At 54.2% G+C, this 23,692-nt stretch overlaps 1 protein-coding gene across 1 annotated transcript in view; it reads right to left on the bottom strand.

Annotated features, from left to right (window-relative positions):
• Window positions 1-22,893, bottom strand: part of PLOD1 (procollagen-lysine,2-oxoglutarate 5-dioxygenase 1) — a 30,435-nt gene extending 7,542 nt beyond the window's left edge. The window contains exons 1-14 of the mRNA XM_065935743.1: window positions 22,724-22,893; window positions 14,092-14,183; window positions 13,801-13,931; window positions 12,640-12,803; window positions 11,398-11,510; window positions 9,616-9,679; window positions 8,575-8,672; window positions 7,174-7,275; window positions 6,446-6,577; window positions 4,420-4,541; window positions 2,445-2,549; window positions 1,513-1,638; window positions 1,072-1,213; window positions 118-231 (exon numbers count right to left, since the gene is read on the bottom strand). Coding sequence (XP_065791815.1) covers window positions 118-231; window positions 1,072-1,213; window positions 1,513-1,638; window positions 2,445-2,549; window positions 4,420-4,541; window positions 6,446-6,577; window positions 7,174-7,275; window positions 8,575-8,672; window positions 9,616-9,679; window positions 11,398-11,510; window positions 12,640-12,803; window positions 13,801-13,931; window positions 14,092-14,183; window positions 22,724-22,799 — 1,581 coding nt within the window. The 5' untranslated portion in view covers window positions 22,800-22,893. The remainder of the gene's footprint in view (window positions 1-117; window positions 232-1,071; window positions 1,214-1,512; window positions 1,639-2,444; window positions 2,550-4,419; window positions 4,542-6,445; window positions 6,578-7,173; window positions 7,276-8,574; window positions 8,673-9,615; window positions 9,680-11,397; window positions 11,511-12,639; window positions 12,804-13,800; window positions 13,932-14,091; window positions 14,184-22,723) is intronic.
• Between the last annotated feature and the right edge of the window lie 799 nt (window positions 22,894-23,692).

Genomic DNA, 23,692 nt, shown 5'->3' on the forward strand with positions numbered 1-23,692 from the left:
TGGGAGGGAGGTGGTGGGTCCCAGCCAAGGTCAGGCTCTGGGAGGGAGGTGCCTCAGGTCACAGGATCACTGAGGTCCCTTTTGTTCCCATGCCTGCCCACCCACCCAGGGCCTCACCTCGGGGTTGCTGAACACCTCCCATAGGTCGTTGTGGAGGTGGGTGGTCTGGTAGCTGTCCAGGGAGAGCAGGTGGCCGAAGGAGTGCCGGTTGGTCAGGAACATGAACACATCCTGGGGAGAAGAGGCCGGATGGAAGAGAGCCTCCTTTCTGCACACTCCAACCCTGGGGTGGGCAAAACTGAAGCCTCCTCTACCCACCATATTTAAATTCACAACCCAGTGTGGGTCACTCCATTTTCCAAGTGCCCAAGGCCTGAGCCAATCAAGGAAGACTTCCTGGAGGACTGAACAGGAGTGAAAGAATGAACATGCAAACGAAAAGGACGGAGTTCTGATCCTGGAGTGAGTTGTGGGCACAAGGAAAACATCATCCCACTGTCACGTTTAAAAAAAAAAATAACCACAAAATAGTATCAGGTGGGGCACAGGGAAAAGGTAAGGGCATCTCTTGGGCACATTACTTGGAGTAAACGTGAAAAGTTCAGTTTTCTTTAGGCTGTCGAAATGTACATAAAAGAGATCGTGTGGGGCTTCCCTGGTGGCTCAGTGGTAAAGAATCCACCTGCCAATGCAGGAGATGTGGGTTCAATCCCTGGTCTGGGAAAATCCCACAGGCCATGGAGCAATGAAGCCTGTGCACCACACTATTGAGCGGCCCCTATTTCATTGCATCTAGAGGAAAGCCCGCATAGCAGTGAAAACCCAGCACAGTCATAAATAAATAAACAAAAGTTTTTAAAAAGAGAAAGACAGTGTGATAACTGGGTCTACTAAAATGACCCTACAGACCCCGAGGGGCAGCCCTCATGCCTGCTGCCCCAAGGCCCCCACCAGGGCCTGGCAGCCTGTAAGCAGTTCTGCTGGGATCTCAGAAGCCACAGGGAACATGGGAACAAGGTAACTCATCTTCCCCATCAACAGGGTCTCTTCTGACTGCCCAGCCCAGCTAACCTGCTGCCGGATGTTGGCACAGAAGGCCATGTCAGGGTCCAGCTTGCTGTGGTGGAACAGGTCTGTCTTCTGCAGCTCAGCCCGCAGGGTGCTTCCCTTGATCAGGTAGATGTTTGAGATGTAGGGTACATTCCAGACACCCCTAAGGGAGAGAGGGGAAGATGGAGGGGGTCACAGGCAATGGTGTGGAGTCACAGGCTGGGGGTCAGGGGTCAGACGAGGGGGAAGTCACAGGCTGGGAGGGCAGGATGGTGCCAATTTGATTCCCCTACTCTGGGCACATGGCCCCAGGATAATTGTCAGGAAGTCTTTCTGTGTGTCTGACTGCAGTCTTCCTTGTTTCAGTTCAGCAGGAATTTGAGCACAGGGACAGGAATACTGGGGGATGCGAGGCCAGGAGGCAGACAGAGGAGGGTGTCCCCCCATCCTGCAGGTACTCACACACGCCGTCCCTGCACGATGTCCACGTAGTCCTCCGAGCGGGCGTAGTAGCCGTCTGCACTCAGTGCCCCCCAGAAGTTCGACCATAGCCTCCCGTGGCGGGTCATCAATGGGGTGATAACATTCCTGGGGAAGGGAGCATCTCAGAGGGAGTCCCTCTGCCCGAGGGGAGGTGGGGGCAGGTCCAGGTGTGGGGAAGGGGAGGGAGAGTGCCTTCAACCTGCAAGGATCTCCCTGGAGTCAGGCCTGGGGTGGGGTGTGGCCCATCTGGTGCCAGCTCCCCCTGCCCTTCACAGAGCAGCCAGGAAAGGCACAGAGGAGGAGGGGTGGGAATAGGGGGTGGGATAGATTGGAGCTTGGAGCCAGGAGGTGGAGAACATCCTAGACTAAGACAAGGTAGCCAGGACTTCCCTGGCAGTACGATGGATAAGAAATTTACCTGCCAATGCAGGAGACACAGGTTCGATCCCTGGTCCAGGAAGATCCCATATTCTGCAGAGCAACTAAGCCCGAGCACCACAACTACTGAGCCTGTACTCTAGAGCCCATGAGTCACAACTACTGAGGCTGCGGGGTACAACTACCGAAGCCCATGCATCCAGAGCCTGTGCTCTGCAACAAGAGAAGCTCCTGCAATGAGAAGCCTGTGCAGTGCAGAGAGAGTAGCCCTCACTCGCCACAACTAGAGAAAGCCCACATGCACCAGTGAAGACCCAGAACGGTCAAAAATAAATAAATAAATTGTGTGTGTGTGTGTGTGTGTGTGTGTGTGTGTGGTGTGTGTGTGTGTGTGTGTGTGTGTACAAACAAGATAGCCAGGCTGGGAAAAGCCCAGGGTCACAGGTGAGGCCAATGTGGAGGAGGAGACAGGCAGGGGAGGGGCCCCCACCCCGCCTGCCTGCCAGCCGGCCGCGGCCAACCCACAGCCTCACTTGTTCTGCTCGATCAGCAGCCGCAGGGTTTTGGGCTCAGTCAGGGCCACGTCGGCATCCACGCTGAAGTAGTAGGTGCAGCCACGCTCCTGCCGGCACAGGTCCCTGTGGGGAGGGAACACAGGGTCATCGGGGTCAGGGTGCTGGTGCCAGCCTCCCCACCCAGGATCGCTGCACCTGCAGTCCCCACCGCTGCCCACATCTGTCATCACCAGGTACCAGCCAAGGGTCTTTAGGGAGCTCAGGTCAGCCCTGCTGCAGGCTGGCACCAGCCGCCTCGAGGTCCCTCCCGACTCTGACCCAACCCCTGGACTACAAAGCTGTCAAGACAAAGCCCAGAGCCTGGCATCTGGCACCCAGTGCCCTGAAAACCTGGGCACTGGGGAAAGCAGGCCCACAGACAGGTCCCTATACTGCTCAGTGCTATGGGTAAACTGGCTCTGCCTTTCCAGAGGACAGTTTGGCAATCTATACCAAAAGCTTAAAAAAATCTTACACTAAGTAAAATCAGTCAGAGAAAGACAAATATCATATGATATCACTTGTATGTGGAATCTAAAAAAAAATAATACAAACCAGCATATTTACAAGACAGAAATAGACATAGAAAATAAACATACAGTTACTAAAGTGGAAAAGGGGGAAAAGGGAGAGATAAATTAGCAGTATGGGATTAACAGATATACACCAATACACAAAAAATAAACAAGGATTTACTGTCCAGCACAGTAAATGGCACCAAAGCACCGAGCAGGGTAGGAACCTGCCTGTGGGCCTGCTCTCCCCACTGCCATGGTTTTCAGGGCACTGGGTGCCAGATGCCAGCAAGATGATGATATTCAATACCTTGTAACAGCCTTTAATGGAAAAGAATCCTGAAACTAGCACAATATTGTAAATCAATAATGGTTAAAATTTTCTTAAAAATCTGTTCTTTTTGTTTACTGGTGCCAGGTTCACCAAACTATGGAACACACTGCAAATCTAGCCCACTGCCTGGAGTTTTGACCGTTTTCTCTTTTTTTGACTGTGCTATGCGCCATGCAGGATCTTAGTTCCCTGACCAGGGATCAAACTCATGTCCCTCTGCAGTGGAAGCATGGAGTCTTCACCACTGGACCACTAAGAGAATCCCCAAGAACTTTTAAAAAATTTCCTTTATTGACGTATAGTTGATTTACAATGCTAATTTCTGCTATACAGCCAAGTGATTCAGTTGTATATATACATATATATATACATATACACATTTTTTTCATATTCTTTTCCATTATGCTTCATCACAGGATATTGAATATAGTTCCCTGTACTACACAGTAGGACCTTGTTTTCCCGTTCTCTACATAACAGTTTGCATCTGCTAATCCCAAACTCCCAGTCCATCCCTCTCCCACCCCATGGCAATCACAAATCTGTAAGAACAGTTTCACATTTCTAAATGGCTGGGGAAAACAAAAATCAAAAGAAGTCATGTGAAAATCATATGAACTTCAAATTTCAGTGTTGATAAAGAAAATGTTATTGGAGCACAGCCACGCTCACTCATGCTCTAATAGCCGGGCTGAGAGGTCACAGCAGAGCCCTCAAAGCCAATTTACATAGATTTACTAGCTGGTCCTTTATAAGGCGTTTGCCAATCTCAGATCTGCACTTTCTATCTTATAGTCAACACAAATTAAACTTGTTTATTTCCATGATAAAGGAAAAAAATCAGAGACTGTTTCTCTGTCAGCATTTATCTCCTCTAGCCCTCCAGTCGTTCCTCTGTCTCTCCTTTGCTTCCCGAACCCAAATGACAGTGCTCAGCCCTCCCCAGGAGCACTGAGGTTAGCTCAACAATCTCCCCACTTGACAGATGAGAACACCGAGGTCAAGGGAGGGGCAGGACTTGCTGAAGACCACACAGCCTTCTGAACCCGTCTCCCCGCCTGGGGCTCCTGACATCACGGCCCCCCCGCCACGACCCTCAACTCACGCGCCCATGTTCCTGGCGTCGGCGTTGGCCACCCGCACCTCGGGGCCCACCAGTTTCACTGACTGGTACTCGTCGCCGTGCTCTGCCAGGAACTGCTCCACCTGAGCCTTGTGGTGCGGCTCCTGGGGGCAAAGGGATGGAGGCTGAGGACGAGGCTCCACCCCCTGGGCCCACAACGCCTTCTGCTTCCCCAGGCTGCTCCCTGTCATTGCTGGCACATCCCCAGCCACTTGCTGCAACTTGCTCCCTGGAACTCTACCATCACCAGACCTTCTGCCTGGAGTGCCCTTCCTGGCCAGCCTCTGACCGTGCGTGCATGCTAAGTCACTTCAGTCGTGTCTGACTCTTTGTCACCCCTGGACTGTAGCCCGCCAAGCTCCTCTACCCATGGGATTCTCCAAGCAAGAATACTGGAGTGGGCTGCCATTTCCTCCTCCAGGGGATACTCTCGAACCAAAGATCGAACACACGTTTCTTGTCTCCTGCCTTGGCAGGCGGGTTCTTTACCTCTAGTGCCACCTGGGAAGCCAGCCTCCGACCATTCTCCCCTGACGAGACCAGGTCTACAGGCCTCTTAAAAGCCTCTGTCACCAGGACAGTGACCCTCACCTCACAGGCCTGACATCCAGTCACTGATGACCAGTTCTGCTGGTCCTTGGCCCAGGGTTCTGCTTTGCTATAAAATGCTCCAGGTGATGCTCAAATGGCACTTGGAAAAAGTGCCTTGCATGGGGAAAAAGGAAGAGCAGGGTGTTTAAAAACAAACCCAGGGTTCAGAGAGAAGCGTGGATCTGCTCCAGTGAGCTGCAGGACCTTGGACAAGTCACTTCACCTGTTTCAGCTTCAGTCTCCTCCCTCGTAAAATGGGAGGGCAATCATGTCTCCCCACAGGGTCACTGCGAGGAGCTGACAAGTCAGACAAGGGCACACAGAAGGTCCTTGAAGACCATCTGGGACAGCTCTCTCTTTTTCTACACAAAGTCACAATTCACGCGTGTGAGGTTTGATGACTCCAGGGAAGCTGGGTGCTTCCCATGGGCAGGGTCTACATCCTCCTTCTGTTTCCAGGCAGCACAGTTGAATGTCTGTGAGACAGACAAGCCAAGCTGAGTGGGGCCCACAGGTCCCTGGAGTTGGGGTGCAGACAGTCAGGGCCTAGAGGTCTCAGAAGAGGGTGACCCTAGACAGGGCAGCTGAGAAGACTCTATGGAAGACAAAAAGCCTTGACAGCAGACAGGACTTAAGAGCATGTCTGGCTTCTCTCAGCAAAAGCTGAGATGTGGGACTTTATCCTGCCGGGATAGAGAGGCTGGCAAGGCAGGAGCTCAGAATACTTATTCCAGGCCTGGATTCACAAAGCAGCAGGCCTTCGGATCCCCCCTGACTCCTCAGAATGTATTATACTCAAGGAATAAAAATAAATTTAACTATCACCAGATCAAATCAGAAAAGACTGGGACTCCCCTGGTGGTCCAGTGATTAAGACTCAGCACTTCCACTGCATGGGACACAGGTTCGATCCCTGGTCGGGGAACTAAGATCCCACATGCCCTGCAGCTTGGCCAAAAAAAAGGAGGGGGGTGGGGAAATGAAAGACTGACTGGAGCAGGAAGGGTAATAATGATAATGACGTCCGCTAAGAGCACCTACTATGTGCTTCCTATTCATCAGGTGCTCATCTTCATGCTTCAGAGGTCAACTTGTTTAACCCTTGCAGCAATCCCATATGGCCAGCACTAATAGTATCCCTATTGAATAGACCTAACAGATGAGAAAACTGAAGCCTAGAGAGGTTGAATAAGATACCCAAGGTCACACAGCTAATATAAGCAGCGTTATTGGGGTTCAAACCCAGCCAGTCTGACTCCAGAGTCAACCCAGTGATTGGGGATACAGCCTACTGCCCACTTCCATCTGGCCCAGATAACCCTGGTTCAGTCACTTCCTCAGAGGTCTCAGGGCACCTTGCAAAGGTGGACCCTTGACCCAAATCACATGGTGACCACACCGAGTGCCTGCTACCTACGTGGTTGTGAATGAAAAGCCTCAACCGTTTTCGGGGGTAGTGGAGGCGCAGGAGCCGCTGGAAGAACAGGGACAGGAATGGAGTGGGCTGCTCGATGAACACGCCAACCAGGACAGTGGGCAGAGCTTCATCCTGCAGGGAGAGAGGGCGGCACAAGGGTCCAGGCATGTCCAGCCACTGAGCGGCTGCTGAGCCCTGAGGATGGCCAGAGGGACTAGAAGTCAGAGGCTTTGCAGGACTCAGCAGGAAAGGGGCCTGGGCAGGAGCTCCGAGCTGGGTGTGCAGGTGGCAGGGGAGGGGACCAGCTGGGACGCAGCAGGAGGCTGTCCCTGCAGGGGCCAGCTGCAGTATGAGTCCAAACTCTAGCCAGGATGGGTTGACCGCATGTTGTCAAGAAAAGTTGACTGGCATGGGGTCTGAGATGGACCATGAATGAGGAATAAGGTTCATGGGATGGGGAGAGGGCTACAAGGGCACCTGAAGGACCGGGCAGAAGAAACCAGAACTTAGGCTTCCTAGGAAACTAGAGCCATGTGCAATCTGAGCAGCTTTGGTCAGATTTGGTCAATCTGAGCCATGTGCATCTCCAGGAGGAGATGCCTGGGTGAGGACAAGGAGGAAGGTGACCGCTTTACTGCCCACCAAAGATGACAGAGTCTGTTCCAGAATCCCCCCCCCCCGCCCGTCTCCCACCCCAAGGACACAGCCCTGGGGCCCAGCAGCCTCACCCCGATGCCCTTGAGGCTGCGCAGGCCCTCGTCACACACGGCGCACCCCGTCTCGAAGGTCCAGAAGCGCGGGATGTAGTTGCCCAAGTAGTTCAGCTGCAGCTGTCGGGAGATGAGGGATATGAGCGAAACCAGGCCAGTCCCACTCCTGCCCCGGCCACCACCAAGCGGGGGGGCCTGCACCCCAGCCCTCCACCACCCCAAAGGGGGCAGAAATATGGCTTTGTTGGGGGTGGGTCTTGGAGAGCATGTCCGCCTTGGAGATGACCAAAGCTGCTCTGAGGGGGGCGGAGGGAGGACACAGACTCTAGTGCTGCTTCATCTGTGGACTGCCTGTGTGTGCTAAGTCGTTTCAGTCATATCCAACTCTGCGACCCCATGGACTGTAACCTGCCAGGATCCTCTGTCCATGGGACTCTCCAGGCAAGAATACTGGAGTGGCTTGCCATGCCCTCCTCCAGGGGATCTTCCCAATCCGGGGACTGAACCTGCCACGTCTCTGAAGTCTTCTGCATTGGCAGATGGGTTCTTTACCACTAGTGGTACCTGGAAAGCCCTGTGGACCTCCTGGGAGTGTGTAAAATGCAGATTCCTGGGCCCCACATCTGCAGACATTTCAAAACCGCAGCTCTTGGGTGGGTGGCGCTAGTGGTAAAGAATCCACCTGCCAATGCAGGAGACACAAGAGACGCGGGTTCAATCCCTGGGTTGGGAAGATCCCCTGGAGGAGGGCATGGCAACCCACTCTGGTATTCTTTCCTGGAAAATCCCATGGACAGAGGAGCCTGGCAGGCTACAGTCTATGGGGCCACAGTGAGTGGGACACAATTGAGCGACTGAGCACACACGCACTTGGGTGGCATCAGGAAATCTGCATTTAAACACACTCCCCTTCCCCTCCTGTCCACGTGATTCTGAAGGAGTGGTTGAGGACCACACTCCTAGAAACCAGTTGTGGTCCAGGGGCCTGTCCCTCAAGGGCCAGGGGAGGCTGGCCTGCACCCCGCCCTCCTCCTACAGCTCTGGGAGAACAGGGAACACTCTGTACTGTTCAGGGCTGGCGAGGCCTCACGCCCTGGTGCAAACATGCAATGTTTGCTGAATGTAGAAACAAGTCTGCCCTGGAGTGGCAGAGTACAGATGACTCAAGGCAGCCCCGCCTGGACCTGGATGGGGACAGTGCCTCCTCTGTGGTCCAGCACAGATGGACAGGCATCACTGACCATCCGGTACGGAGAGGAGGCACCACCCTGAACTCAGATGTGAGGTCAGGGGCAGTGAGCGGGTCCCAGGTAGGTGGCCCCAAACCCAAGGGGAAGTTTTGGGGTCACAGTGAGAGCACAACCCGGATTCTGGACCTCTCCCCCCGGACTCTCCCCTGGGGCTGGGGCCCCTCCCTACCTTGGTGGGCCCGTTGCCATGAATCAGGACCGGGAGGGTGTCGTAGGCCAGGTTCCTCGCTCTCACTTGGCCCATTTCAAACTTGAGCACGACCTCATCTGTAGGTCAGAAAACAGAGACCTGTCCAGCATCAGGCCCAGAGGCCAAGTTCTGGGCTCTGACCCAGACAGTCTGCACATAAGACAGCAGGTAGGACTGCTCTGTCTGACAGTTATAAAATGCAGACGGGCCTTTTCCCAGAGGCCTGAGAAGATGCTTGGCAGGGAGGCCTTTTGTGGCGAGTGATCATGTGAGGGGAGCCCATCAGTGCAAGCCCCTGACCCACCCAAGAAGTGGTCTGGACCCAGCTTTTTAACCGAGGCTCATGAACTCCCAGAAACCACAGACCAAAGGGTGTGATGTCTCTGCACCTCACTAGGATGTGACCCAGAGCTCTCCTCAGACTCTCAAAGGGGTCCATTTACCCCATTAAATCACCAATCAATGATCTGGTCCAACTTCTCTAAGGATGGGAAAACAGACGCCCGAGGGTATGTGTATATGTCTTGCCTGAGGTCACCCAGCAAAATAGTGGCAAAGCAGCATCATCACCAGCCACTGACTTGGGACCAGGCCAACAGCATTTGTGGTTTCAAGGGACAAGTGGCCTCTCTGCTTCCCATGTCATCCATCAACTCCCTGCCCCCAGCTCAGGAAGTCTTCACCTGGGAGGTGGGAGAGCAGGGGAAGGAGGTGAAGTAGGCTCATCTCGCAGGACCAGGGACGCAGGGCAGGGATGGGATACCCACTGAGTGCATCACCCAGCTCCTCCCAGTCTGAGCCCTGGTGTCCAGCAGGCTCTCTGGACTGACCTCCTGGCCCTCCTTTCTTCACCCCAAAGAGACACAGCTCTGCCCCCAGAGAATATCCAGGTGGTCTCTGGGGACGTGGGGATGAGATAGGCAAAATCCCAGCACAACAGCTGAGAGGAACCTCCTTGGCTGGAATCCTCATCTCCTTACCACTCCTCTCAGGATCCCCCTCCCTGTCGGGGCTACTCACCCAAGGCTCCATCCAGATTCTGGAAGATTCGGCAACGGTGGTCCAGGGTGATATTGATCTGCTCCTGTAGGAAAGAGGGCATTGGACTGCACCAGGAACAAGCCCTGGCAGTGGACAGGGTTCCATCACCCAGTGTGGGGAGCCAGTCCTTCCCTTCTGCCATTTCCTCTCCCTCCACCCACTTTGTCCTGTCACATCAGGGCAGCTGGGAGCCCTGGGAAGGTCAGTCAGTGGCCGAGCCCCTGGGATTTACTGCTCTAGCACCTTTATTCACAGAGAACCAGGGACTCTCTGAACTGGAAGGAATCTAAGGGGACCGCTGGTTCAACAGCCATTGTGATAACAGATGCTTGTTTAGCACTTGATTGTGTGCCAATCAGTATTCTAAGTATTACAAGCATACTCATTTAATCCACAGAACAGTCTTGTGAGAAAGTATCATCATTGCATTTCACAGATTTAAAAACAAGGCACAGAGAGGTTGGATAACTTGCTCAAGGTCACATAGCTAGTAACTGGCTAAGCTGGCATTGGAAATGGGCAGCCTGGCCCTGAGGTCCATGTTCACCGCATAAAGCTACCTCTTGCAGGTGCAACTATGTCTCAAGGAACCTAGGTCAAGCCAAGTGACACTCTAGGGTCAGCCTTCATCCCACAGAGAGCAGCTCTACCGTTTTAGACCACAGGCTTCTACTAGCAATATCACTGGAGGCAGAGGGGAAGGAGGAGGAAGGACTGAGCCAACAAAGATCAAGTTCATAGTTTCCACTACACAAGTCCAACTGCTTCACTTCATCATTTCATGGATAATAAAAATCGAGGCCCAGAGAAGGAAAGTGACTTACCCTTTGTCACGCAACACAGCATAAATAGGGGTTGAGGGGGTGTGCAGGGCAGAATCCAGGAATACTGACCCTCACCCCAAGGGTTCCCTAAGTTTCCTGCCTGCCCAGAGGACACTGGCTGGCTTTGGGGTTACACTTGCTCAGTTCTACCACCTCCACTCCCCTCAAGGATCCCTGCCTTGACACAGGATCAGAGGCCTGGCTTGTGGGGCCCAGGTCCAGTCAAGATTTCTTTAGTCCCTCAGAACTCCCCCAAGTGGGGTGGGACAGGGGCAGCTCAGGCTGTCAGTTCCTTTCAAGACCATCCTCACCACCTGACAGAAGGCTGCCAATTCCTCCTCTCCCCAGTTTGAGGGTTCAGGAGGGCAGAAACCCCAACTGTCTTGTTCATTACCTACACCTGACAGTGTCTCACACACAACTCAGTAAATATCTGCTGGGGCTTCCCTGGTAGCTCAGTGGTTAAGAATCTGCCTACCAACACAGGAGACACAGGTTCGATCCCTGATCCAGGAAGATCCCACATCCTGTGGAGCAAGTAAGCCAGCACACCACGACGATTGAGCCTGTGGTCTAGAGCCCGGGAGCTGCAACTACTGAAGCCTGAGTGCCCTAGAGCCCAAGCTCTGCAACAAGAGAAGCCACTGCAATGAGAAGCCCGAACACCATAACTAGAGAGCAGCCCCCATTCTCTGCAACTAGAGAAAAGCCAGTGCAGCAACAAAGACCCAGGACAGCCAAAAATAAAAAAGTAAATACTATAAATAAATATTTTTAAAAATACCTGCTGAATAGATGAGTGAATCGAAGAATAGATAAATGGGGTGTTAATGCCCAACCCAGGGGGTCAGGTCTGGGGGGCGGGGGCTGCTCCCAGTGCAGCCCAATCTGCGGGATCCAGCGTCAAGATCCCACAGTCCTACCCGTTGCCGCTTACCCTCTTCTCTGGGTCCAAGAAGATCTTGGTGTAAAAGAGCTGGTCGCTGTCGCTGTCCTGGCCTTCCCACTCTGCCACCAGTTTGCTGAGGTTGGGGGCATAACCAATGAAGCCTGGGGGTGGGGGACATATAGAGAAAGACACTCAGCTTCTGACCTCTGAGTCAGGGGCCTCCTCCCAGGCTTCCCTCTCACCCACCTTTCACTTCTTTATTCATAAGCCCTGCCTCCTCTCAGAAGCCCTCCTGGATTGAGGGGAGGTGCTGTCTATGGGCTGGAAACAGTCTATCTGTTAATGCCACTTGGTGACAAGTTCCCACTGAGCCCAGAGAGAAAAATCACTGTTGTCCATTAAGCTGCACCAGCTCAGGTCCTGGGCTACACACAGGTGGGGAATGACTGAGTTAGACTGAAGCCCAGGGCTGGTGGGGCATAAGTTTGGAGCCCCTTTTCTATAGTTATCCAGGAAACTTGACCCAGAAAAGGGCAGAGGCTGAGCCAAAGTCACACAGTGCAGGAGGCGTTAGAGGGAAAAGCCCACATAGCTCCTTAGCTACTGTGTAGACTGGTGGGAGGGGAAGAGAAAAAGGTGGGCAGCCAGGAAAGGGCCCCGCCCCCGAGGACACCTCTACCCCTGGGCCAGGGCCAGGCCATCTGGGCTGCGCTAACTATCTCGGCCAATAGGGAGATAGGGTTGCTGGGGCGGACCCCCCTTCGTGGCGGGACAGAGGAATCCAGAATAAAATATGGGTTTTATTCTCCTTGCAACAGGAAGTCACTGAGTGATGTGTGTGGACTCGCATCTGTGCTGGGTGGAGAATGGACTGAAAGGGGCGAGGCTGGAGGCTGGCAGAGCAGTCAGAAGACTACTGCCCACACCAGCGGTGCTGAGAGGCGGTGGCCAGGGCTGTGGACATGAGCGGGCAGACTCCAGAGATCTCTCGGAGTGGGGGTGGTGTGACCTGCTGAAGGACTAAGGTGGGGGAGGGGAGGGAGGAATCAGGGGTGACTCCCTGTTTTGTCCTGTGCAGATTCAATAGTCCTGGGCTATTGAATGAGATGAAGAAGACTGCAGGGGAGCTGATTTAAAGGTTAAAAACTCAGTTCTTCCAAGGACACTCTGCATTCAGTAGCTTGCGATAGCCATGTGGGATGTCGAGTCAGGGGGTCCTCCGCAAGGCAGCGGATGGACCTCTCTGGAGCCCGCCCCATCTGCCACACACTGTGTACCCGGGTTCCTCACCTCCAGAGCCCAGGAACCTCTTCCCGTCGGACACCATCGGGTACTTGGCCTCCAGCCTGCGGTCCGGGTAGATGAGCTCCTCGGCGGAGAAGACCACCTGGCTCCTGGCCTGCCGGAACTTCTTCAGGAGCTCTCGGGGCCCCGAGGCAAACACCACGTCGTAGCTGTGGCCAGAGCCGGGAGAAGATGGAGCAGGGCAGGGAGGAGACGGGGTTGGTGGGGAGCGGGGGCTCAGGAGGGCACAGGCAGGAGGAGCCCAGGCTTCCCCGGCGGCTCAGACGGTAAAGAACCTGCCTGCAATGCAGGACACCCAGGTTCGATCCCTGGGTCAAGAAGATCCCCTGGAGAAGGGAATGACTACCTACTCCAGTATCCTCGCCTGGAGAATCCCATGGACAGAGAAGCCTGGTGGGCTACAGGCCTCAGGGTCGCAGAGTCGGACACGACTGAGCAACTAACAATATCCTCCTCCCATGCTCGCCCTGGGCCACATCTGGCAAATAGATCAGCTCTGTTACCTTTGACCCTGCCCACCAAGTTTCCACCTCCTCCCTGGGAAGAGACATGGTCCCCATAATATGTGCCCATTTCACACTCAAAGGATAGCTCAGCGGGCTTCCCTGGTGGCTCAGTGGTAAATCCACGTGCCAATGCAGGAGACACAGGTTTGATCCCTGGTCCGGGAAGATCCCACATGCCACAGAGCAACTAAGTCCACAAGTCACAACCATTGAGCCTGTGCTCTAGAGCCCAGGAGCTGAAACTACTGAGCCCCATACACCACAACTACTGAGGCCCAAGAGCCCTAGAGCCTGTGCTCAGCAACAAGAGAAGCCACCGTAATGAGAAGCCCTGTGAAACGCAACTAGGGAGTAGCCCCTGCTCACCACAACTAGAAAAAAACCTGCAAACAGCAATAAGGACCCAGTGCAACCAAAAACAAATATATAAAATTATATATATTATATATACATTAAAAGAAGCATAGCTCACCATACCTGGGCAGGTCCCCCCATCCATCTTTTCACCAAGAATGGAAATGGGTCTTTTCTGCATAGATCCCTTAGAACTGCAGGGAACCCTAACTAGAGTAATCCCTACCTCATCCCTGATGTCCCGGCAGGGCCTCATTCTAGAATATTCTACCTCTCAGCTGCCTACCTGTCTGTGAAGAGAATGACCAGGTTCTCCTTGTCGGCGTGCTTCTCCAGGGCTTTCTTCAGCAGCCGGACCTTCAGCCCTCCGCCTGCCGACGTCGCCTCCCCAGGCCAGTCCTCCCCCAGCCCCAGCGCCTGCAGAGACAGGCCCCTTAACATGGGCTTTTGCTAAAGAGAAACCTGGCCAGCTCAATTTCCAGCCCCACCTGGGCATCTGACAGACAGAGCATCTTGACTTCTATCTGTCCAGCACCTCCCCTCGGCTGTCTCTGCCCCCACTCAGGGAGCCCCTTACCTGGATCTTGTAGTTGAAGAACTGAGCTGAGCGCTTAAAGCGTCGGAACCCCTCGGTCTCCTTCGTGGCCACGGTGAGGACCAAAAGGTTGTCTAGGGACACAGAAGGGAATGGAGGATGAAAAGAGGTGGCGTCAGGAGTGGGTAACTGTGCCCAAAGGGATGTGTCAAATCCCACGGGATGTATCTTCACGTCAACCCATCACAGACAAGGGCCCAGGGCCCAGGGAGGAAGGGGCACGCCTAAGATCACTCAGCAGGTTAATGTCAGAGCTGCAACGTGACCTGGGTCTCCGTCTATCTGGCAACTGACCAACATGGCAGGAAATGCCCAGAACAGAAGCATCTGCACCTTGCATTATGGGACTGGGTCTCTCTGGATTTAAGGGCAGAGGAAAGGATTCTCTCTGAATGTTGAACACCAGGAGGACCTCTCTGGCCAATGTCAGACATCATCCTGCGAACAACCTCCACTCTCCATGCCTGCACTTAGGGCAGACGTTGCTAATTGATCTCAATACATTTTTGTGCTGAGCCTCACTTGGCCTTGGATTCTGCCAACACCGTGAGAACCAAGAAGAGTTGGCCTGCAGTAGCAATTCACTTGAAATCCTGGCCTTTGGCCAGAGAGTGGCTATGCTACCTTTCCTCAAAAAAAAAAAAAAAAAAGAAAATTAAAAAAAATTTTGTATTGGAGTATAACCAATTATCCTGGAATAGGAAATGGCACCCCATTCCAGTACTCTTGCCTGGAAAATTCCATGGGCAGAGGAGCCTGGCGAGCTACAGACCACGGGGCCGCAGAGAGTCAGGCGTGACTGAGCACATAATTGATTAACAATGTTGTGATGGTTTCAGGTGGATAGCAAAGGGACTCAGCCAGACATATTCACACATCCATTCTCCCCCAGACTCCTCTCCCATCCAGGCTGCCACAGAACACTGAACAGAGTTCCCTGTGCTATACAGTAGGTCCTTGTTGGTTATCCATTTTAAATAGAGCAGTGGGTATATGTCCATTCCAAATTCCCTATCCATTCCTCCCATCCTTACCCCTAGCAACCATAAGTTCATTCTCTAAGTCTGTGAGTCTCTTTCTGAAGTAAGTCAGACAGAGAAGGAAAAATATTTTATGGCATTCCTTATATGTGGAATCTAAAAAGAAGTGATATAAATGAACTTACTTATGCTACCTTTTTTACAAGGAACCACTCTGGGCTCTGCAGGGTGGCTTTATCTCTACAACAGAACCTGCTGGAAACTCTCCCACATACCACCTCTGGGAGCCCTGGACAAACCGCTCCCAGACCATACTTTGAGATTGCATTCTCTGGGAAGTAAAGGCTCTGGGAGTTCCCTGGTGTACTAGTGGTTATGAGTCTGGGCTTTCACTGCTGAGGCCCAGGTTGAATCTCTGGTTGGGAAAAAAAATAAATAAAAGCTTTGTAGCTGGCTTGGATAGGCTCCTGGCTCTGCTCCTTATCAACTGTGTGACCTTGGGCAAGTCCTTGACCTTCTGAGCTGCAGTTTCCCCATTGTAAAACAGGGGTAATAACAGTACCTGCTTCCTAGGACTGCTAGACTAATTAAATGAGATCAGGCTCTGGTGGTTCAGACAGTAAAGAATCCACCTGCAGTACAGGAGACCTGGGTTCAATCCCTGGGTTGCAAAGATCCCCTGGAGAAGGGAATGGCTACCCACTCCAGTATTCTCGACTGGAGAATTCTTCATGGACGGAGGAGCCTGGCGGGCCACAATCCATGGGGACCCAAAGAGTCAGACACAACTGAGCAACCAACACTTTCACTTTTTTCACTTTCTGTGCTCAGTCACGAGCACTTTTTTTCACTTTCACAGGCTTAGTCATGTCTGACTCTTTGCGACTCCATGGACTGTAGCCTGCCAGGCCCCTCTGTCCATAGGGATTCTCCAGGCAAGAATACTAGAGTGGGTTACCATGCCCTCCTCCAGGGAATCTTCCCAACCCAGGGATCAAACCCAGGGCTCCCACATTGCAGGCGGATTCTTTACCATCTGAGCCACCAGGGAAGCCCATTTCACTTCCAGGCCTGGAAAATCCTTGTTGGAATGCTGGCACATACTAAGAGCTATTCGTGGTGCTGATCACTGAGAGGCAAACACCATGCTCTGGCATTCAGGGCCCCTGCCCACTGGCCTTTGACACCCTCATTCCCTCCACCAAGCAGGCCCTGCTCCTCATCTTGCTGGGCACCTCCCTCCTGCCAGGGTTTTCTCTCTCTGCCCTTTCTCTAACCTTCCTCCCGGTCTCACTTCTTCCCTACCTCCACATCTATGAAGCCTTCCTGGATTTCTCTTGACCTCTCTCCTGCCCTCAGAGGCAGGACTCCATCATTTGCAGCACTCATCATTGATTCACTGGGTGAGTTTTGTTTCCCTGGGGTCCAGGACTTAGCACGTTTATGGATGAACAGACCTTCCAAGTGGCCAGGTGAGCACAGGTAAGTCAGGCCCTCCCACCCTAACCTCCCCAAGAAGTCAGGAGGAGCCTGGGCTAAAAGAACAAAGGGGCCCAGCCTGGCAGAGTCAGCTGAGCCTAGAGGCAGGCTGCCGGTCCCAGAGCAGGGGGATGGTGCCAAGCAGCCGGGCCAGGATTGGCAAGAGTCCACTGGGGGTGGGTCCAGAGACCTGGGGCAGAAAAGGGTGGATTCACTAGGCAGGTGTGGAGAGGGGAGGCCTCACCAGCTGACCCTGGGGTCCAGGGAAGAGGGGCATGGCTCACACTCAGGGGAAGGACTCCCTCCAACTCCTGCCTGGATGGTTAATTCTGCCCCCAGGAAAGGAGAGCCAAAGCCTTAGCTCTGAGGCCCTCTGGTCGACAGGAGGGGCTGCTGGGGACAGGAAGAGTGTCACATTTCATGGATGGAAAAAGCCAGTGTGTGCATCTACGTGAGATTCTGGATTCTCTACTGGCAAGGGCTCCTGAAGTCAGGCGGCAGGGGGCAGGGCGGGGGGAAGACTCAGACACTGTAACCTGCCCAAGGCAGCACGATGATGTGGACACAGACATCTGGCTCTAAAGGCCCCTCTCTTAACTCTGCATGCCCTGCTCAGGCCTGGATGGTGGTCAGGCATCCGTCTCCATCTAAAGAGACGGGTCAGCCAGGCCCTCCCCACATGCCCCCTTCCACCTGCCCAGCCTGTCTCTGCTCAGTTTTCCTTGCCAGGGTCTTGCAAGGGGACCTTACAAATCCTATATTCCTTGGGCAACACAATGTCCACTCTCCTGGCCACGATCGCCCAGTACAGGAGGTCCCAAACCTGCCTGCATGTTAGCATCACAAAGGAGGTTTTGAAATCCACACTCCTGGGTCCTGGGACCAGCAATCTGAGATGGAGCCAGGAGGCTGGATTGGATTCTTCCTCCACTTCCCTGGTGATTTCTGATGTCAGCCACGTTTAGAAACCTCTGGTCCTACCCATCTCCCCTGGTCCTCTGACTCTAGGCTCCAATGCAGGGCCTGGGAGGCTGATGTTGTTTAGTTGCTCAGTCGTGTCTGACTCTCTATGATCCCATGGACTGCAGTATGCCAGGATTCTCTCTCCTTTACCATTTCCCAGAGTTTGCTCAAACTCTTGTCCATTGAATCAGTGATGCCATCCAACCATCTCATCCTCTGTTGTCCCCTTCTCCTCCTGCCTTCAATCTTTCCCAGCATCAAGGTCTTTTCTATTGAGTCGGCTCTTCACACCAGGTAGCCAAGTATTGGAGTTTTAGCCTCAGCATCAGTCCTTCCAATGAATATTTAGGGTTTATCTCCTTTAGGATTGACTGGATAGGACCACCCATCCCCTGGTCCTCTGACTCTAGGCTCCCATGCAGGGGCTCGGGAGGTGGTTCACAGCAAGAGAACTCAAGGCAGGCCCGTGCCCTAAGGGACCCTGGCACCAGCTCTCAACATCCCCATGAAACTGCCTTGATGAATCCAACCAGCACCCTATTCTTTTGTCCTGCCTGCCAAACTTGCTCCTTCCCCAGACCACCTCCAGGAAGCCCTCCTCAATCTCACGCCCTTACATCCATCAGTCCTCAGCTCGAGCAGTCTCAGTATGCCCCGCAGGTGCAGTACCAGTACAAACCTGCTCCTTCTCCCTTCATCATGACGAGCCCAATGTCTCTATTTCCTTGGTGTCCCTCCCCAAGGCTGGGACTGAGTGTGACTTGGGCCTGATGTGCAGAGGGTGGCCTTTGGAGCCCTATCGGGAGTGACTATTAGGCACTAGCACCAGCTGAGCCTTGACTCAATGCCACGCACTGCCTGAAGCATGTCACATCTGTTATCGAATTTAACCACCAACATCTTAAGCAGGGACTTTTCTGGTGGTCCAGTGGTTAAGAATCCTCCTGCCAATGATGGGGCCACAGGTTTGATCCCGGTCTGGGAAGATCTCACATGCTGCTAGGCAGCTAAGCCTGTGTGCCAGAACTACTGAGCCTGCACTCCAGGGCCTGTGCTCCATGATAAGAGAAGCCACTGCAAGGAGAAGCCCACTCTCCGCAACTCACAAAAGAAGCCTACAGGCAGCCGTGAAAGCCCAGCACAGCCAATTAAATAATTTTTAAAAAACCATCCTATGTGATAGGTGACATTTCTACTCCCCTTCTACAGGTGAGGAAACTGAGGCACAGAGAGGCTACATAACCTGCCCAAGGTCACAGAACCTTGAAGTATAAGACAGGAATGAGCTGGAATCCCACATGCCCATGCCCTTCACCTCCCTGTCCAAGATCCTGGAATGCTGGGAATCCCAGCTGCCAGCTGAATCCAGCCTTTCCGGTCGCCTTCTCTCAGGCCTCCCCAGCATGGGCACCCGGCTCCAGTCACGCGGTGAGGTCTCTTCCCAAATCACCGCGCAGCCAGAGCTCTGGGCAGCCCACAGGCTGACAACGTGGAGGATTCGCCTTCCGTGAACACCAGGGACCCGCCCACCTGCTTGCTGTCTGGTCCAGCCAGCCGCCACGGGCTGAGGCCAAGGCCCACGTGAGGCCGGCCATCCAGGGCTCTTGGTCCCCCTGACTTGCTGCTCCAAGTCCAGCAGTGGTTTCCCTGGAGAGATGATGACCCATGATCCAGGGTCAGCAGAGATAAACCAAACAGCAGAGCGGAGTGGCAAACTGCGAGAGACAGACTGCTGGGAGAGTAACGTGGCCTCTCTGCACCTTTGTTTTCCTATCTGCAAAATGGGAGTAGTAACAGTAGTATCAGGAAATTCCTTGGCAGTCGAGCAATGGTTAGAACTCTTCGCTTTCACTGCTGAAGGTTCAAGTTCAATCCCTGGTCACAGAACTAAGGTCTTGCAAGCTGTACAGTGCAGCCAGAAAAAGAAAAAACAACTTCCTCCAGAGACTCATGTGAGGATTGAAGGAATTTTTGTCATAGGGAACCTCCCCTAACAGAGGGAGCTGTGCTGGGGGGACCAGGATGGAGGGGAACTGTCTTCCTGAGAGCAAGAATGACCGGAAAGGCTGCGCCAAGGGCTTGTGGGAGTGCAGACATCTCTCTGGGATCCTAAGAGAAGGCTGGGGATGCAGGCCAGTTCAGCCGTGCTCCGTGGTATGCCAACTCCTCGCCCCAAGCAATGCCAGCCCAGGCAAGGGGGCAGACGGTCTGTGTGTCTTGGATCTCAAGGCGCGGTCAGGACACACCCAATCTGCTCTCTGGGAAGGTGGAAATGAATGAAAACTCCTCCTTCATCCCCAACGCCCACCTGGGGCTGGAAAGGAAGCAGAGCCTGGAGATGGGGATTCCCAGGGCCAGAGCCAACCCTGCCTCTCCTCAGGGGTCTGGCCTCCCACTCACACCCTTAGGTCTCCTCAGACTCCCCCCTCCCAACACACACACACCAACCAGCTGGGTCTGCCTGCTTCTCCATTTCCTGCTGTTCCACAGCAGAGCTTGAAGCTCCCACCCAAGCCTAGCCGGTAATCCTGGAGCCTCAGATCTCAGCGCCTACGGGGCTGCGGCTGGTCCTCCCCTCTCCGTGGCCAGATGAAGGCCTGCAGAGAAAGGCGTGAGCCCGGGAAGAAGGGAGCGGGAAGAAAGGCAGAAAGGACCGGGCTGCCTCTGGGGACTCCCCTGCTCCCTCAGCTCTGCGCAAATTTGCTTGTTTGGATCCTGTTTTATTGAAGGCCTTTTTTGGTCCCTCCCATCAGTCTGCGGGCTCCCCCAGGAGGGGCAATGTCTGTTCCCTCGGGCACAGGAGGGCACAGAGGGTTCTGCCTCCCCCACCGGATTGGGCGTCCACCGCGATGAGGAGCTCCGTGTCTCCCCCGTTAGATTGGGAGCACCCTGAAAGTGAGAACCATCCATCTTTCTCTCCCTGTGTCAAATCCTTGGGTGTTTGAAGGGCAGACAAGCTCTTGAGAGAATCTCCACCCTACCGCCCAAGCCCCAGACAGCAAGTTCCTGGCCCCACTTCAGGCCTCGCTGGGCCCCCGAGGGACATCTGGCCCAGTCCCTGCGCCTGCCCCATGGAACTTTCCTCTGCAGCTGCACCATCCCGGCCACCTGGTGCTGGGCTGGGTGGCCCCGCCCAGCCAGGGGGAGGAAGGAGCTGGCCTCCACGGGAGGCACTGCAGTAGGTAGCTTGAGCAAGGCCTAGAGAAAAAACTTCCATCCTCCGCTGTCTTCTTAGCCAGCAGACTGAGAGGTCCCAACCAGCTGGGTCTGGGAGAGCTGGAGAGACTCCTCCAAGCAGCATCTCCCGACAAGGACACCCCTCTATCCAAAGGTAGGGGTCAGCAGGAATGAGCAGAAGGTCTGAGTTGCAGTCAATGATGCCACCTCCAAAAAGCTGTGGCAACCTGAGACCAGGGGTCTAACCTTTCAGGGAACTCAGTCTTCCCAACTGCAAAATGGGCCCAATGATTACTTACGCTATCAAAAAGGTCTGAGTGGAGCAAGGGAAGCACAGGGTGGCCACTTGAGAGCGGCCTGATATTAGCCACATGTGTCTGGGGACCTGCTTATCTACCAGGTGCTTTACCTGGATTATCTCAGCAACACCCAGAATCCTGCACACTCTGTGGAGGCTGCCTTGCACTTACTCTGCCCCCTCTCAACACCTGCTGGGGATCAGGGCACCTGCAGCCTTGTCCTCAATTTGGTTTCTCCAACTCACCCCCCTGAGTTTCATCATAGGTGGTTGGGGTTTCTCTCCTGGGATGGTTTAAAGTGGAGGGAGCCTATATCGGTAGAAGCAGAAGGAAGAGAGACTCAGGGGGAAAAAAGGCCAGCAACTAGACCCCGGCCACAGGACCTTTGCACATACCACCAGCCCAGCCCTGTGCTTAGCACCGCCCTCACCGGATTTTTTGACAGGTCTTACTGTCCTGCTGGGTACTCCAAAAAGTAGCACTGGGCCCAAGAAAGAAAATGCCTTGATGGCCTGGGTATTGGGCTGAACGGAATCCCTGTTCAAGCTCTGGGACTGAGGTATGGTCACTCCTGTTTTGCAGGCTAGAACACCAAGCCTTATGGAGATGAAGCAATACTGCTTCATCATGGGAGACATGTGGCCTTGGGTAGAACCTGACACAAAGGAAGTATTCAAGAAATGGTGGTTCCCATCCCTTCTCCTGGCCCAAGTCTGCTAAACTACCATCTGTTCCCAGGTGCCATCTGCTAAACTACCCCCACTCTGTTCCCAGGTTCTCTAGGAGGGTGGACCAACAGAACGGGGATGATGGAGGCTATGGCCAGTCTGGCTCTGCTTTGCTGGGCTGGCCTGCCTTCAGTGTCCCCCTGGGGGCTCTCAGATGCTCACGGGGCAGGTGGTCCAGGTAGAGCTGGGGAGGAGCAGAGCACCCACTTGGGATGGTGGGACACCTTGAAATCCAATCTGCCTTGGGGATGTAGAAGGAGCACTATAGACCTGGAATCCAGCAGATCTGAGACCTACCACTCCAAGGCTGGACCTCCCTGGGCAGTCACTGCACCTGTCTGGGCCCCAGTTTCCTCATGTGCAACCCAGAGAGAGTTAAGACCCACCTGACAGGGGCAGAGCAGACCACAGAGGACACAGGCAAGTACCAACGGTTCTGGCATTTGAGCCACCCCTTCCACCCCCGACCCTGCCCAGGGGCCCCTCACTCCAGGGTTGTGAGGCCTAGGTGAGAATCCAGGTTCCAAAGTCCACAAGCAGAATGACCTTGGGCAACTGAGTCAACTCTAGAGCCTCAGTTTGCCCAGCTGGAAAATGGGAATAGCAGAAGGATGGGCTTCAGCTTGGGATCGGCTTAACTGATGTCTGACCCGTGGCCAGCGCTCCATATATGGTAGCTACTGTTCTTGTTATTATGCGTGCTACTACTCTTTGACCCTTCGGGTACTGAACAGGACTTCGGCCATTCCTCCCCTCCAGCGGCATGAAAGTGGGAACCGCAACCCTAAGAGGGGAAGTGACCAAGTCACCAGCGAGTCAGGGGACCAGCAACCTGAACCCAGAAACCCTCAGAAGCCCAGGACTTCCCTACAGACCTCTCCTAACCGAGGCAGCCCCTAGACCAGCCCTCCTGCCCCCATCCTCCCGCTCCAGCCAGCCCCTGTTGCCTCCCTCCCGCACCCCCCACTCCCCCGCCCGGAGCCCTCACCCTCCGGCTTGGCGTCACCCTTCGTTTCGGCTAGGAGCAGCCAGCCCAGCGGGGCCAGGAGCAGCAGGAGCCGCATGTCTGGGGTCTGGGAACGTCCGGCCGGTCCAGCGGCGCTCGCAGGCTGGAAACTTCGCGATGGGGTCGGCGATCCCGCTGCCACGCACTGGGCCCGCCCCGGGGGCGGTGTCGCGCCGCGCGGCCTGGGGGCAGGGTTTCCTGCAGACTCGCCCGAATCCGCTGCTTCTCCCGAGTCCAGGCAGCTCCCTGCGGCCTGTTCCCGCGGCTCCCGGGTCCTTCCGCCGCCCTGCTCCCTCTCTTCTCCCGGGGCTTCACTCCGACAGGGAAGACGAAGCGAGACGGGGCGAGGCAACAGTTTCTATACCCAAGACCCTGCGCCAAGCCTTGATGGTAACGATCACTGTGAGCCTCGGTTTCCACGCTTGAAAAGTGGGGTTTACGATGGCAGCTATGCATTGGATCTTGCACGGGTTAGTGACGTTGCTAACAACGGGGCACTTAGAACAGCCCCGTGATAAGCTCTCAGTACATCTCAGCCCTTCAGATTTCATTAGTCCTGTTCAAAGCGAAAGTGGGCGTGAGGGTCTGAGCCTGGAGTGGGCGAGGCCGGCAGGAATGTGTTCAGAGGCATCCACACCCTTGCGGGTCCTCCTGGCTGCTGGCCATGTAGAAAGCGCATCACCGACCCACAATGAGGGTTCACTCATTCTGCCTGTTTGTCCCTGGGAGGTAAAGGAGAACCTCGGAGCCTAGGAAGGTCTTGGCCCTGAGGTCACTGTTGAATGAATGAATGAATGAAATTGTTTCACAGAAGTGAGTGCTTCAAGCATGTGGGACTGCTTCAGCGTGAGGAATACACCACTGATAGGGTGTCATGAGGGGAAAGCAGTATATACACTATGACTCCACTCAGCAAAAATATATCCTTACAGATACGATGCTAAAAGAAAA

The sequence above is a fragment of the Muntiacus reevesi genome, chromosome 5 (genome assembly GCF_963930625.1).
Source record: "Muntiacus reevesi chromosome 5, mMunRee1.1, whole genome shotgun sequence".
Classification (NCBI taxonomy): domain Eukaryota; kingdom Metazoa; phylum Chordata; class Mammalia; order Artiodactyla; family Cervidae; genus Muntiacus; species Muntiacus reevesi.